The sequence below is a fragment of the Phoenix dactylifera genome, chromosome 2 (genome assembly GCF_009389715.1).
Source record: "Phoenix dactylifera cultivar Barhee BC4 chromosome 2, palm_55x_up_171113_PBpolish2nd_filt_p, whole genome shotgun sequence".
NCBI classification, from domain to species: Eukaryota; Viridiplantae; Streptophyta; class Magnoliopsida; order Arecales; family Arecaceae; genus Phoenix; species Phoenix dactylifera.
Genome location: NC_052393.1, coordinates 25,548,084 through 25,561,175, shown reverse-complemented (window position 1 = coordinate 25,561,175; position 13,092 = coordinate 25,548,084). Strand labels below are relative to the sequence as shown.

Genomic DNA, 13,092 nt, shown 5'->3' with positions numbered 1-13,092 from the left:
GAACTAATCAGTCATGACTGCCTATTGATCTACCTTTTCCTGTAGCAGAGAGTATTTCGTCCATGGCAAGTAGATATGGACTGCACATGAAAAGAAGAAAAGCAACGGGCAAGGGGTGGATCTTTTGAGGGATAATATATATAGGAAGGAACATGGAAGCTCCTGCAATACAACTTCCAAAGTTTCTCCAACCAGTTCCCATCCAACACCAGAAGCTAAATTAACATTATAGCTTACCAAGGATAAGTGAACTGATCATAAGGCGATCAGTGATTTGCACTTAATGATTCCTATAAACACCATCACAAATACAGGCCTTCTTAGGCATTCATAATGTGATCTTTGTTTGCTAAATAATCCAACCTTCCAACACATGGAACGTGGAGGATAAACAAGAGTTGTGAACCAACTAAAAATCAATCTGCAATTATACGTGCATACAAGTAAGATGCAATACTAACCAAACACTATATTTATTTGAGAAGCTCCGATATTTGCATCATCTTGACAGTCAAACTTCGATATCTTTGTCAAATAACCTTGCAAAATTTCCTCTTTACCCTCCCCAGTTTCATGCATTAACCATGTTGAACTGGAACCTAGACAATTGTTGTGGAATTGTGGAAATAACAGGCCCATATCTCTGCATCCATGTTAGAAAAGTACTTTAGAAGGCATAATATCAGAGATTTGAACATTTTAAGATAAGTTCTGGCATCTAAAAGAGAATATATATATATATATATATATATATATATATATATATATATATATATATATATATATATATATATGTATATAATAAATTAATTTAGAATTATATGATAATGATTGCAGTGATGTTCTATAATTATTATTATAGGATAATGATTGCAAGTGTGTTCTACCTTCCCAACTGACCAAACATCATGCAGCTTTAGATTTAGGATGAACAAATAAAAACAAAGGCTACTAATATAATTATTATTATATGAACCAAAACTGAGGTTAAAAATCCAAAGTACATAGACAAATACTGAAGTGCATGACATGCAAGCTGGGCCTTCCACCAATCTAATTCAAGGTTGACTATTTTGCTAAGTGATTGCACGGATTGAATGTAAAAATGATGCAAGAAACTGCATTCATTTTAGGAGGGAGAAAGAGAACCCCGCCACCCATCATAGAGAAGTTCATGGTTAAACCAAGTAAAATCAGGAAATCAACTAATATCTTCATGGGCATTTAGAAAGGCAAGCCTTACAAAAGAAGAAAAGATTTCACCAAGTGTAGGTTGTGCTAGAGGAGGAAAGATGATGAATGATACCTGAACATTGTCATAGAGCTCAAACAATGGAACAGCAAGCAATTTCAAGTTTTTGGGTACAGCAAAATATTCCCTTTCAGACAAGTGAACAAGGAAGAGCTTCTTACACTCCTGAAGACAAGGAAAATAAATTCTGATTTAGGAATAGTAAACCACAAGTATTAAAAGCAATGTAGGGCCTTTAAGCTCCAAATTAAGTTTACCTTTGGCTTGGTGATGTGGGGAGGACAGTATGGGTACATTACTGTTTCAAAGTTCGGCCTCCACCAGACAGCAACGCACTCTCCAACCTGCAAGTGGCATAGAGTTGTTGCAAATTAAGATATCCATCCATAATGGTCTTCAGTTAAGGCACTGTATGACATATCTCCACACGGCATCTCAACCAAACTAAATGGTGTCTATTTTTTTCAATTGTAAAAATAACAGAAGGTTGGGAGGCAACCACCATATTTTTTTTCTTCAGAAGGGACAATACAAAGAGATGGAATGCAGGCAGCACTACTGCACCAATTCAAACACGGTAACTTCTCAAAGATATGACCTTTGTAAGCAGAAAATACTAAGGCCAACATCAGCCCTACACAAAGCTGAACAATACAGGCCCGGCAACTTATAAAAACAGCAAGAGAAGAAAGCTAACCCTCTTAACATGAACAACCAAGAAAGAGCATTGCAAGCAATTCATTGAATTACAGAGCAACTGACCCACAACCCTTTCACTTTCAACACCGGAAAGAAGTCTACAATAACATGAAGACACCAAAATCTGAATTTGCTTTCAAGAAGCATTAACCAACAGAAGCACTTGAGCATAATGTCCTGAAGAGCGGGTTCATATTATAGATTGTAGAGGTGATTGGATAGGATCAGGTCATGAATAAGATTGCAGAACAAAGATTTTTTTTTCGATTTCTTCCCAATATTAATAAAGGTCAAAAAATGTGGCATGCAAGAAGCATGATTTTGGGTAAAAAAAAAAAGACATGCACTGATGAGGTTTAAACAATCAATTTACTCATACATGATTGTTGATATTACTTTTAAGACATTTAAACCGTAAAAACTAGGGTATGTCTGGCATATCTAATTTTATTTTCATAAAATAAGTTTTCAACATCTTAAGATTCTTAACTAATAGTTGAAAATTTGTTCTCCAAAACTTTTTCTTTTCATATTTTGAAATTGCTGAGCTACCACACTGCCCTGACCATACACCACTGCCGACTTTATCACTCCTGACGTCACCAGCAGCATGACACCATTACAGTTAGACACCACCATCACCACCACTGCCATCATCACCAGAACCACTACTTGCATCTTCACCGCCATCATTGTCACCACAACAATTATTGCTGCCATCCCACCATCACCATCACCATCAGCAATGCTACCAATGCCACCAATGCAGACACTGTCACACACCATTGTAGTTTCCATCACATCTTCCATCCCTTCTACCACCAAGAGTGTTTTTTCTACTCTTGAGACAATCAGGGAAGGCAACCAGAGCATATATTAAATGTCTTTTGCCTAGCAAGACACACCCAGCAGGATTTAGTGGCATGCAGTGATGTAGGGAAAGGAGAAACAACTTGCAGTTTCCAGGTGCAAAGTAGAAGCATCTCAGCATAGGGAGGAAGAGTAACAGATGGAAAACACAGGATACTATTGTAGGCAAGGTTCGCTGTACCGGTACCGAACCCCGTACCGGTGCCGCATTAGTATAGGCGTACCGAGTGTCGGTACGGTACCGTACGCTCGGTACCGACCGTACCGACATTAGTGTACCGATACCGGTACCCATCGGTACGGGTACGGTACGCTCGGTACCGACCGGTACAGCGAACCTTGATTGTAGGTGACACAATATGGTACGGCACAAGCCTGTAACCATTAGCATGAAGGTGCAGGGAAACTAGCAGAGTTACAGGATGATTACACAATCATACTCAAGCCTCACAGTTTTTAACTCCTAGGTACTCTCTGATGTCAGCTGGCTGGTGGATGAGCTAATTTAGTCTGGACAAGGAGTAATTAGCTGAAACACTAATACACTAGCAGTTGTTACCTGCAAACCTCGTTCCTTTTTTAATTCCAATAAGTCAAATGTATCAAGGTACATTTTAATAAAAGCGCACCTGCCAATTTGGCTGATGGGATGCTGAGTTAGCAGCAAGCTTACTAGACAGCTTTCGCTTCAAGCCCTCAATTTCTGCAAATTTCAGTCATATGAAGCCAACGTCACAAATTCATTGAAAAACTTCACATAGGTACAGCTTACATGTAGCACTCAAGCAAGCTCAAGTGGTTCAAATTGCAGTATAAACACAACATCCCACCATTCTCTCCAGGCTTCAGGCGTCCACCAGGGAGTTTACAAAATGTATTTCCAATTTGCAGTAACAATATATGAGGATGATTGTGCTCCTGTACCTGCAAATCAAGCCAATTTGTTAAACCTAAACATTAGGATCATATCTCATTACCAAAAAAATCGAAAAAAAAAGAAAAAAAAACATTAGGGGCGTATCTGTCACAAGAACCAGGAGATATTGCAACTAGCATGCAGCTTTCAAGTTCATAACAACACACTCAAGGAAACCATTCTGGCAGTCATTTAAATAAAAACACATTGGAACAGAAACTGCTATGAGGAATTAACCAAGTCAAATCAGCCCCCTTCTTTTTGCCTTTTTTTAACAAGAAACAATGAATTTATTAAAGAGCAGAAGATATGGCAAAAGGTAAGCAAGCAAGACAACAAAGGGTGGACTCCTAGCAAGCCCGCTGCAAGCAATAAAAATCCAGGCGTAGGTCAGGAAACAGGAAAATATTATACTAGATACATAAGATTTATGAGTATCTATGGGATCATCACACCTTAAGCTATTTGTGAGCCATATGTTCCTAAGGTTAACCAAGCAATAGATATGTGATCCCACAAATACTGGCATGCTCAGCAGGTGGTGTCTCACCTTTAAGAGTAGAGGTAAGATGTCAAAAGAGAGGATGAGAGTACACAATCTTTTCATATCTCTAAGAGAACATTTATAAAAGATTTATAGATAACCACTTGGCAGCCGGTTATTTCATAGTTTGCTACTCTCCTTGCCACCCAATTACAAGAAAGCTTCTTTTAATCTCTTCAGATGAGTGGTTCTTCCCATCTTTGAAGAACAATTTCATAGTTTTTCTAACCATTAAAAGCCATAAGAACCTGCTTGAGATAGGTAATTTGGGACATAACACAACAAGAGCCATTAGATTCTAAGTGTTGCTTATACAGCTGTGAGATTGTAAGTTTCTTCCACAAGATTGTAAACATGTCTTCTAAAACATCATATTGTAAAAGCTCTTTTTAATAGCCCTTAGATTATAAGATTCATCTTATTAATTCAACACAATCCATTGGATCATAAGTAAAGCCTTCTATAAATGCAGGATGATAAGTTTCATCCAATAAATAGACCAGATAAATAAATTGGTCCATTGATTAATCCACAGGGCTCGTAGAACCACCATACTGAGTACCTTTAGTTTGATCCATTGATCGATTGTGCAGGGCTTTTAGAGGTATTGGATCAAAAGTGACCAATTAAATGAACCAAACAATTTTATCTGGTCCATTGACTGATCTACAAGGCTTTTAGAACCATCAGATCATAAGTGGCTTTAGTTAAATAAACCAAATGACTTTATCTGGTCCATTGATTAATCTGTAAGAAATTTTAGAGTCATTGTGTTGTGACTTTAGTTAAATAAACCAAATGACTTAATCTGATCCATTGATTGATCCTCATGGCTTTCATAAGTTATTTTAATTAGATGGACTAGATAAATTGATCTAGTCCATCCATTGACCCATAAGGCTTTCAGAGCCATGGGATCATAAGTTCTTTTTGTTGGTTATTGGTGATATGGCCTAATCTAGCACCTTCATCCATCTATATAGGTTTATTTTTTTAAGCCAATGGGTAATAAGTTTCATCTATTAAAATAAATAAAGCTATCAAATCCACACCATTTATTCATTAGAAAGTTCCTAATGATCGTTGGATGATTAGTTTTGTATATAAGAAGATTAGATATAAATCCAAACCATCCATATCATCGCAGCAGTTGGATTTCATGAATCTGGTTATCCAATCATCCCAAACAGTCACATTTGCAAAATATCACATGTTAGTGGTGCTAACAGCCTATTAGTTAATGTTGTTGATGAATACTGAACATTTAACAGTAGATTAAATTAAAAAATCATTTTAAAATCAAAGCACAATCAATCAAAGATAGTCGGTTTAGTTTCAAACTGCCTCTATATTTAGATCTCAAGATATTGATTCCAAGAAATTGCAGAACATGTACCAGAAGATTTCTAAAGCAAAGTATCATACATATCTCTGAGATTGGTCAGGTTGCTGGTGGGTGCAAAGTGCAAAACTTGTCAAAAACAGGTCAAATCCAAGCCTACTAAACTCATGTAACACCATAGCCTCAATAATTGCTCCTTTTTTTTTTTTGCTTAATAGGAGAACAGAAAATGTAGAATGACAAGATTTTAACTTTGTAGGTAAATGATGTGAGTAATTACCGAGAATGGACCCAAAAAGAGTGACATGATTTGGAATTCTTGATAGTGTTGAGCCAGATACTCAACCCATGTTTCTAGTTGGTCAATGGCTATGACATGAATCCTTTGGTGCAACAATGGCTAAAAATGGCTTAATGACTTGTCAAAAGAAATAACTTACTGAGACGAACGGACATTGTGCAATGGTTGAAGCACATAGTAAGTAGCTTAAATGAGTTTCTTATTGGAAAGCAGCTGCTCCAGAAAAGATTAAAATCTTCTCCGTGCTACAATCAAAAACAAAATCCATGCTAAAAAAAATAAGAAATTATGGCAAGAAAAGGATGGGTTGTCCCAGGTGGTTGTATTTTACAAGGATTTTACAATGTTACAAGGATTTGGAGATCGTTTAAGCTCAAACTTGGGGTCCAAGGTCCCGCTCCATCCCTCCTTTGATTGTAGACTGAGTGGAAAAGAAGAAGAGTGCCTAAAGCTATTAGACTTGGTTGGGATCAACTGGTTATGGCTACCTGTTGGTACATGTGGAAGAGAAATAACAGCATTTTCTTGAGCAGAAATCATCAAAGAATCATCTTCCCGTATTTTGAAGAGTCTTCTCAGCTTAGTATAACAAATGGAAGAACTGCTTTAATTCTAAGAACCTACTAAGCTTTGAGAGGGTTATTCAGCTATTGGAGGTGTAATGTAGAGCTACTTTCTACCTCCCAATGGGAGTTTGTTGCATTCTTTTTATTCTTTAATAAATAGTGGACTTCGGCTCTCCTTTTTCCTTCCCAGAAGAAAAAGAAGAAGAAGTTACTTATGCTCAACCATTTATAAACAAAGCAAAGAACAAATAACCAATCCACACTTGTGGATAGAAGCTTATGCATCATTCATTTATCACTACAGATAGTTACTTTGGCACTAAAAGCATCTGCAACAAAATGCTGCCTTAATGTTTTTAAGCATAAATAAAATTTAACGTCCAGTAACAAAATAGACCAGTTTATGTTTTGCATGATGCCTCGTATTTATTTTTATACAATGTTTAAAAATAGATGCAACATGAACAACAGTTTTTCAGGCCAGTCATGCACTTGCTTAAGCAAAGCACATCTCTGGACAGGTAAGCTACACCATAATGAAATTCTTACCTTTCCAATTCAAATATCCAGAATATTTCTTAAGCAGCTCTCTTGACTTGCATGCAAGCCACTCCTTCATACTTAAGTAGCAATTACCATTTTGAATTAACTATCAACACTCATGAGATTTATAATCCACAGTTTCTACAAGTTTTTCTCTCGCTCAGGCAACAATATTCTTTTTTCCTCCAGAATTATTCATAGTTACCTCTCATCACACCAAAAAACCTACAAATGGATGTCACAAGAAATTGATTTGGGAATCACCTGATGAAAACTGTGGTGGTTTATGACTTTATTTTCAGGTGATACCTTTGCTATGTTTGTAGAATAACAGCTTCACATTAATAAAATTGTTCCAAACACAGCCAAAGAGAATGTATCCTTCATCTTCCAACAATTACCTGCAACCCTTGGAGAAATTAAAGGTTCTCCTTTTTGCTAATAAATTGAAAGGTTCTTTTAGTTCCAGTTATTTTAAAAAAAAGGAATGATCTTAGGAACAACTCAGCAACCAAAAAAAGAAATAGTGTGGTCCTTTGCAAAGTTCTTTCGGAGAAAATTGGAAATAAACTGCCACAAAAATCCAAAGCCCTACACCTACTAGGTGAAAGAATCATGATAAGTTGATAACATCGATGGAATTGTTTCTCTTACAATACTAAGCATGTTACACAAAAATCTCTCAATATCTAAGCATGTTAATTCATCTCATAGAGATGTTGCATATCAATGTAAAACAAACTTCATATCATTTAATTGTTTCTCAATACTCCACTAGATGAGGGCAACAGTTTTTGCAAACATATCACAGTTGCTAAATCTATATCAATATATTTGTCTTTCTTTGAATTTACATATCATATCTTCTAGGCAGCCAGCTTACATCTTTGATATTTCAACTAGTGATTAACATGGCTGACAGAAAAGACAACACCAAATGAATGCCTTCTAGAACTAGGATATTATAATAGTCAAAAAAGGAAATTGTATTAACCAACAATTCAACTAGATATAGGATATTTACCAGCAAAATTGCTTCCACACTTGTACGCATACCTTCTTTCATGTAACTGCCATCCAAAACAAAGAGGAATCAAATGTCAACCGCATAGAAGCAGCACTCTCGAGCCTTCTCAAATCCAAATTGTCATGTCAACAATATGAGGTTTCAGCGAACATCAACTTATGCAAGGTTATGTGAATAAAAAAGAAACCAATTTCAGTAAAGGGGTATCTGGACCAGAAAATTCATGATGTATTAATAAACTTTTCCATATTTTGTGCATTTAAATTATTCCAAAAGCATAAAATTTTATTTTATTAAAAAAATCTACTCTGATTAGAAGTCCATGAGTTCTATAAAATTTCTATGCCTTAGTCATCTTCAATTACTAGATGCAAGCAAACAACTAGCTTCTAGAAAGTCTCAACTTCTCAATCTCCTATAGTCTTTGAGCTCAATTCTGAATTCCAAATTATTAGGTTCAACAAACCCCAAAAGAAAAATCACCAATTTTGTTGTCTAAATAAGCAACAAGTTATTTTTTATCAATAGATAAAAGCGACATGATGAGGTCATGAGCTCTATTATCTAGCCATGGCATCTCTCTAGAATATGTAATATGTTTTACACAATAATCCTACAAGAACAAGCATATAAAAGATGTCATTGTTAACTTAAGACCTTAGGCAACTAACAGAATGCGTCAATATTAACCTACAACATGAGACGACTAACAGCATCTTATGCAAGCATATGCTGTTCTAAACGACAGGTCGACACATATTGTTATGGTTGTAACATAGAAAAACACAAAAGCCTAGAAAAATTTAGAAAATTAAGAGGAAACAAAATTGGGAAGTCTGAAAATACTCAAGAAAGGCTGGTAAAAACAAGGTTCTAAATGCCGGTGGCATAGCAGGGCATCCCACTATCATGAGTGTCGAGATAGGACAAGTTAGGAAATGGATCAAAATAGGATGAGACATCCACCTTCCAGGGTGTTGGTACATGAGGCATCCCATTCCACGGAAAACCGGGAAGGGTCCCGTCTCACACAATTTAAAACCTTTGGTTAAAAAAAAAAAAAAGAAGCAAAGTTAATACTAGCATCATAAGATTATACCAAAATTCTATAATGCATATCATCATAAGATAAAGTTAAAGCGAAGTAAAGGAGGAAGGAGCAAACACACTTGATGGCATCAAATATAAGCAGCTACTATATGGTTCCAATTCCAATATGGGAAGCCCTTAGGCCAATGTAACTTTTTCCCCTCTTCATCACATTAAATTTGGATTTTTGGAAATCAAAAAGCAAGGGATGACAAGAAACATGCATTTACTTCATTTAGATATGAAATTCATAATTTTTCTTTTTAAAAAAAAACTTTAGAGAGAGAGCAAACAACAGTCACTCAAAACTCAGATACTAGAAAGGATTAAGTGCCCACTGAGCTGCAGAGCAAAATCCATTACAATTATAAGGCAATTCTAGGCCTCTTCAGTTAAAGATCTCAGCAAGACAGCCATATACTCTAACTTGAATGAGTGCAGGATTAACAAGGCCAGCTAGTGAAAAACTTGGAGAGATTTTTTTCCTTTTTTCTCCACAAACTACAGGATTTAAGGATCATAGGGCCAAGCATAGCTAATAATAAGTTTAGCATTGTATAAGACAATAATCAAGCAGTACACAACAGCAATACAAGTGGATAACAGTGATACAAGTAAAGCTATTGTATGACAACATGGGAGGAGAATGAGAGCAATTTTAAGTACTGGAGTGAGGAAAGGATGCTACAAAGTCAAAAAAAAAATATGACACCATGAAACCCTATGATGCTAGGAAAATAATATCAACGGGCGTTGTCCTCTTAAAATTAGTGGAAAGGGCAATGATTTTGTTACAGGTCTTTTGCTCGATCAAGAGCAATAAAATTCATTTTTATATAAACTGACTATTATATAGAGCTAGACAAGATTCATAGGCAAGGTTCGCTGTACCGGTCGGTACCAGTCGGTACCGAGCGTACCGTACCCGTACCGATGGGTACCGGTATCGGTACACCAATGTCGGTACGGTCGGTACCGAGCGTACGGTACCGTACCGACACTCGGTACGCCTATACTAGTGCGGCACCGGTACGGGGTTCGGTACCGGTACGGCGAACCTTGCTCATAGGTACTCTTCTAAACCTATAATATTTTTTTTCCCAAAGAAATGATTAAACTACATTACTTTCCCCATCCATCACTTTGAAATCAATCACCTCTCTCATTGGTAGTTATCTCGTTCATCCAAACATCATGGGCCTTCCTCCCAAAGCCCCACCTCTTCCATCACTTCCTTTTCGGCCAGCTCTTCAAGGCTTTCCACTCAATGACCCACCATCATCGTCAACAAGTATTATGGCTCCCTACCAACAACCTCTACAACTCGACCCAATACCTCTGCTTTCACTGTCACTGTCGTACCTTATTTCTGGCCCATCATCCCCATCATCCCCATCATCCACCTCTACAAGGCCCAACATTTTACCCATCCATTTCCTCCCCTGCCTTCCGCACCACCAACTCCTTCCAAGGTATCCCCCCCCAATGGACCTCTTGCACTATCAAATGCTCTCACTCAACCACCTTCTCGCCATATAGCAACTACTACTCTACCACTAAGCACCATTTCTTCGAGTCGTCCTTCTACCGTTGCCATTGCCATGTTATCCACTCCTTATACATCTCCCACCTCCTCGACAAGGATGCATGGCTTTGATTCAAGGCTACTGAAAGCTACTCTATGCCAATTATACCACCTAGAATGAAAGCATACCACCTGTGTCCTCCGTCCTCTTTGCACAACCCTTTGGAGGGTAACCCCAACCAATCATAATAATAGTGGTCATCTTTTCCTTTATCTTTTGGCTTTCTCTTCTTATATCAAATCAAGCAAACTGAAGTAGTTTTTGATGTAGCTGAAGTTAGAAGTATATAACACATAAATTGGTAAGGTGCATCACAAGAGAGAGAGAGAGAGAAGCTTAGAGAACAAGTGACATGAGAGAGAGGATGGAAAAGTACTGCTGACCGAACGCTCTTGGTCAAGTAGATGTGGTACACCACTGAGAAAGACACCACCATGGGACGCCACTACCCTAAGGCTATAGTGAGCCTTCTCCCTCACTTTCCCCACTCTTTTCACCGACCCCTCCAAGGAAAGCCTGAAGGAGGCACCACCACACCAGAATCAGCAACGTGGCAAAAGGACAAAGGTGTTGGAGATAGCCTTTTACATACGAGTGAGCTCCGCAACATGGAGACAATGCGAATTGAGAGGGTGTCATGGAGCAGCCAATTGCCAATCGGAATGGTCACCAAAGGGGTAAGAGTGGTGCTATGGTCAATGGTCCTGCTAAGACAGAGAGAGAGAGAGAGAGAGAGAGAGAGAGAGAGAGAGAAGAGAGAGAGAGAGAGAGAGAGAGAGAGAGAGAGAGATGATGGGTGGGAAGGAAGAGTAATTTAAGAATTAAAAGAGACAAAAATCAGCCTTTTGCTTTGGAGGGCTATAATAGTCCATTTTCATAAGAATAAATATGGTTGCTCGAGAAGAGTGAAATAGATCTCTAGCAATATCAATCCCCTTTAGATTACTTGGAAATTGTAGTCTAGCAAAAAACAAAGTCCAAGAGTCAAAATGGCAAAGATAAATTCATAACTCGACAAATAATATGGAGGAATGTTAATCAAATGTTGGAGATTCAGACTATTAGAAAATTGTCAATTTACACCACAACCATGCCTTTCTGAATGCAGTTTTGTAATAACTTTTGTGATTCATAAAATTCTTTTAATTCATAAAACCTGAAAAACAAGCTCAACCGAAAACAAGTCCCATCAGGTTTTTTATTCTGTAGGCTTTTGGATAACTTAAAAGCCTATCAAAGTACCACAGGTTCCAATAAGGGTGCAGTTTAATATCCAGGTTTGATTATCCAAAGAAAAAAGTTATCTGCAAATATCATGGCTAAGGAATTACATATTCAGGTAGACATATCAATACAACAAGAGAATTCATAAATCTCAATCGCAGTTCAAGAAACGCCTTTTCGTTCAAATTACAGCTATAATGGAATGAACAAAAAGGTTCAATTAGCAATTTCGCTGAGAACCTAATTTTTCGCACGCACCTCAAGCCACGTATAATGGGCCAAAACGGATTCTCACTACGTGACAACACTAATCCATAGGTTCAAATACATGTATAAGAACGAAAAACACACTACGGACTTTCTATATTTTATGTTTTCATATGTTGCACACTGAAAATTCTACATCATAGGCTAACGCGTTATTAACATTTTAAGAAGGAATAAAAAAACGATTTCGATTCTAGATTCTGTCTCCAATCACAAAAGTTTCGATCCTTATTGGAATCCACTAAAAAAGAGCAAAGGAATTCATTCATGGCCCCATCTTCTCCAAATTAGAAAGAAATAACAGAAGGAAAGGGGAAAACCAAATCAAGTTAGGGTTTTTCCGAGTCCTTTCGATCTAGGGTTTTAGGGAATGGAAAGGAGCCCACTTGACTTTCATACGGGCGAGGCGATCGGCGACGGAGGTGTCCTTCTCCATCTTCGGCTCCTTCGTCCCGAACGTATAGCTCGACAGCGGGTATGTGTTCACCACCGGCAAGACTCCCATCTTTCACCCCTTCTTCGCCCCTCTCTCTCACTCTCTCTCTCTCTCAACCGAGGGACGGAACGCCGGAAAATAAGTCCGAAGGCAGCGCTTTTAGCTCTCGTTCGCGGAAATGGGAATCGTGGAGTCACGTGTAAGATTATTACTTTACTCCTTCAGCTTTCCTTAATGACGTTTAAGTCCTTTCTAGTTTCTTATCGTAAAAAGGGAGGAGTTCCAAAGGTAGAAACTAGGTCGAGGAGTTCCAAAGGTAGAAACTAGGTCACCAAGATGGTAGCCTAGTGGTAGGGGGGCGATAATTCCACCCAAGTTGTCCAGGTTCGAAACATACAAACGTCGATTAAATTAGAAAACCGGATGCCCC

At 37.8% G+C, this 13,092-nt stretch overlaps 1 protein-coding gene across 2 annotated transcripts; it reads right to left on the bottom strand.

Annotated features, from left to right (window-relative positions):
* Window positions 1–241: 241 nt before the first annotated feature.
* LOC103710557 (pre-mRNA cleavage factor Im 25 kDa subunit 2) lies at window positions 242–12,849 on the bottom strand. 2 transcript variants are annotated; one of them, XM_026805999.2, is made up of 8 exons: window positions 12,613–12,680; window positions 9,027–9,102; window positions 8,058–8,103; window positions 3,652–3,745; window positions 3,451–3,524; window positions 1,510–1,596; window positions 1,307–1,417; window positions 242–643 (listed from the first exon to the last, which is right to left on the bottom strand). In XM_026805999.2, the coding sequence occupies exons 2-8, from the start codon at window positions 9,056–9,058 to the stop codon at window positions 572–574; spliced, it is 516 nt and encodes a 171-aa protein (XP_026661800.1). In that variant the 5' UTR covers window positions 9,059–9,102; window positions 12,613–12,680; the 3' UTR covers window positions 242–571. The 2 variants fall into 2 exon arrangements, with proteins under 2 accessions (XP_026661800.1, XP_008794550.1); XM_008796328.4 differs by lacking the exon at window positions 9,027–9,102 and having other exon boundaries at window positions 12,613–12,849.
* Window positions 12,850–13,092: the final 243 nt, after the last annotated feature.

Coding starts and splice junctions, on each gene's coding strand:
- LOC103710557 (XM_008796328.4), bottom strand. CDS start 12,731: ATGGGAGTCTTGCCGGTGGTGAACACATACCCGCTGTCGAGCTATACG. Junction 3,746..8,057: donor GTGTGGAAGCAATTTTGCTG/GTAAATATCCTA, acceptor CTTGATTTGCAG/GTACAGGAGCACAATCATCC. Junction 1,418..1,509: donor CCCACATCACCAAGCCAAAG/GTAAACTTAATT, acceptor CCTTGTCTTCAG/GAGTGTAAGAAGCTCTTCCT.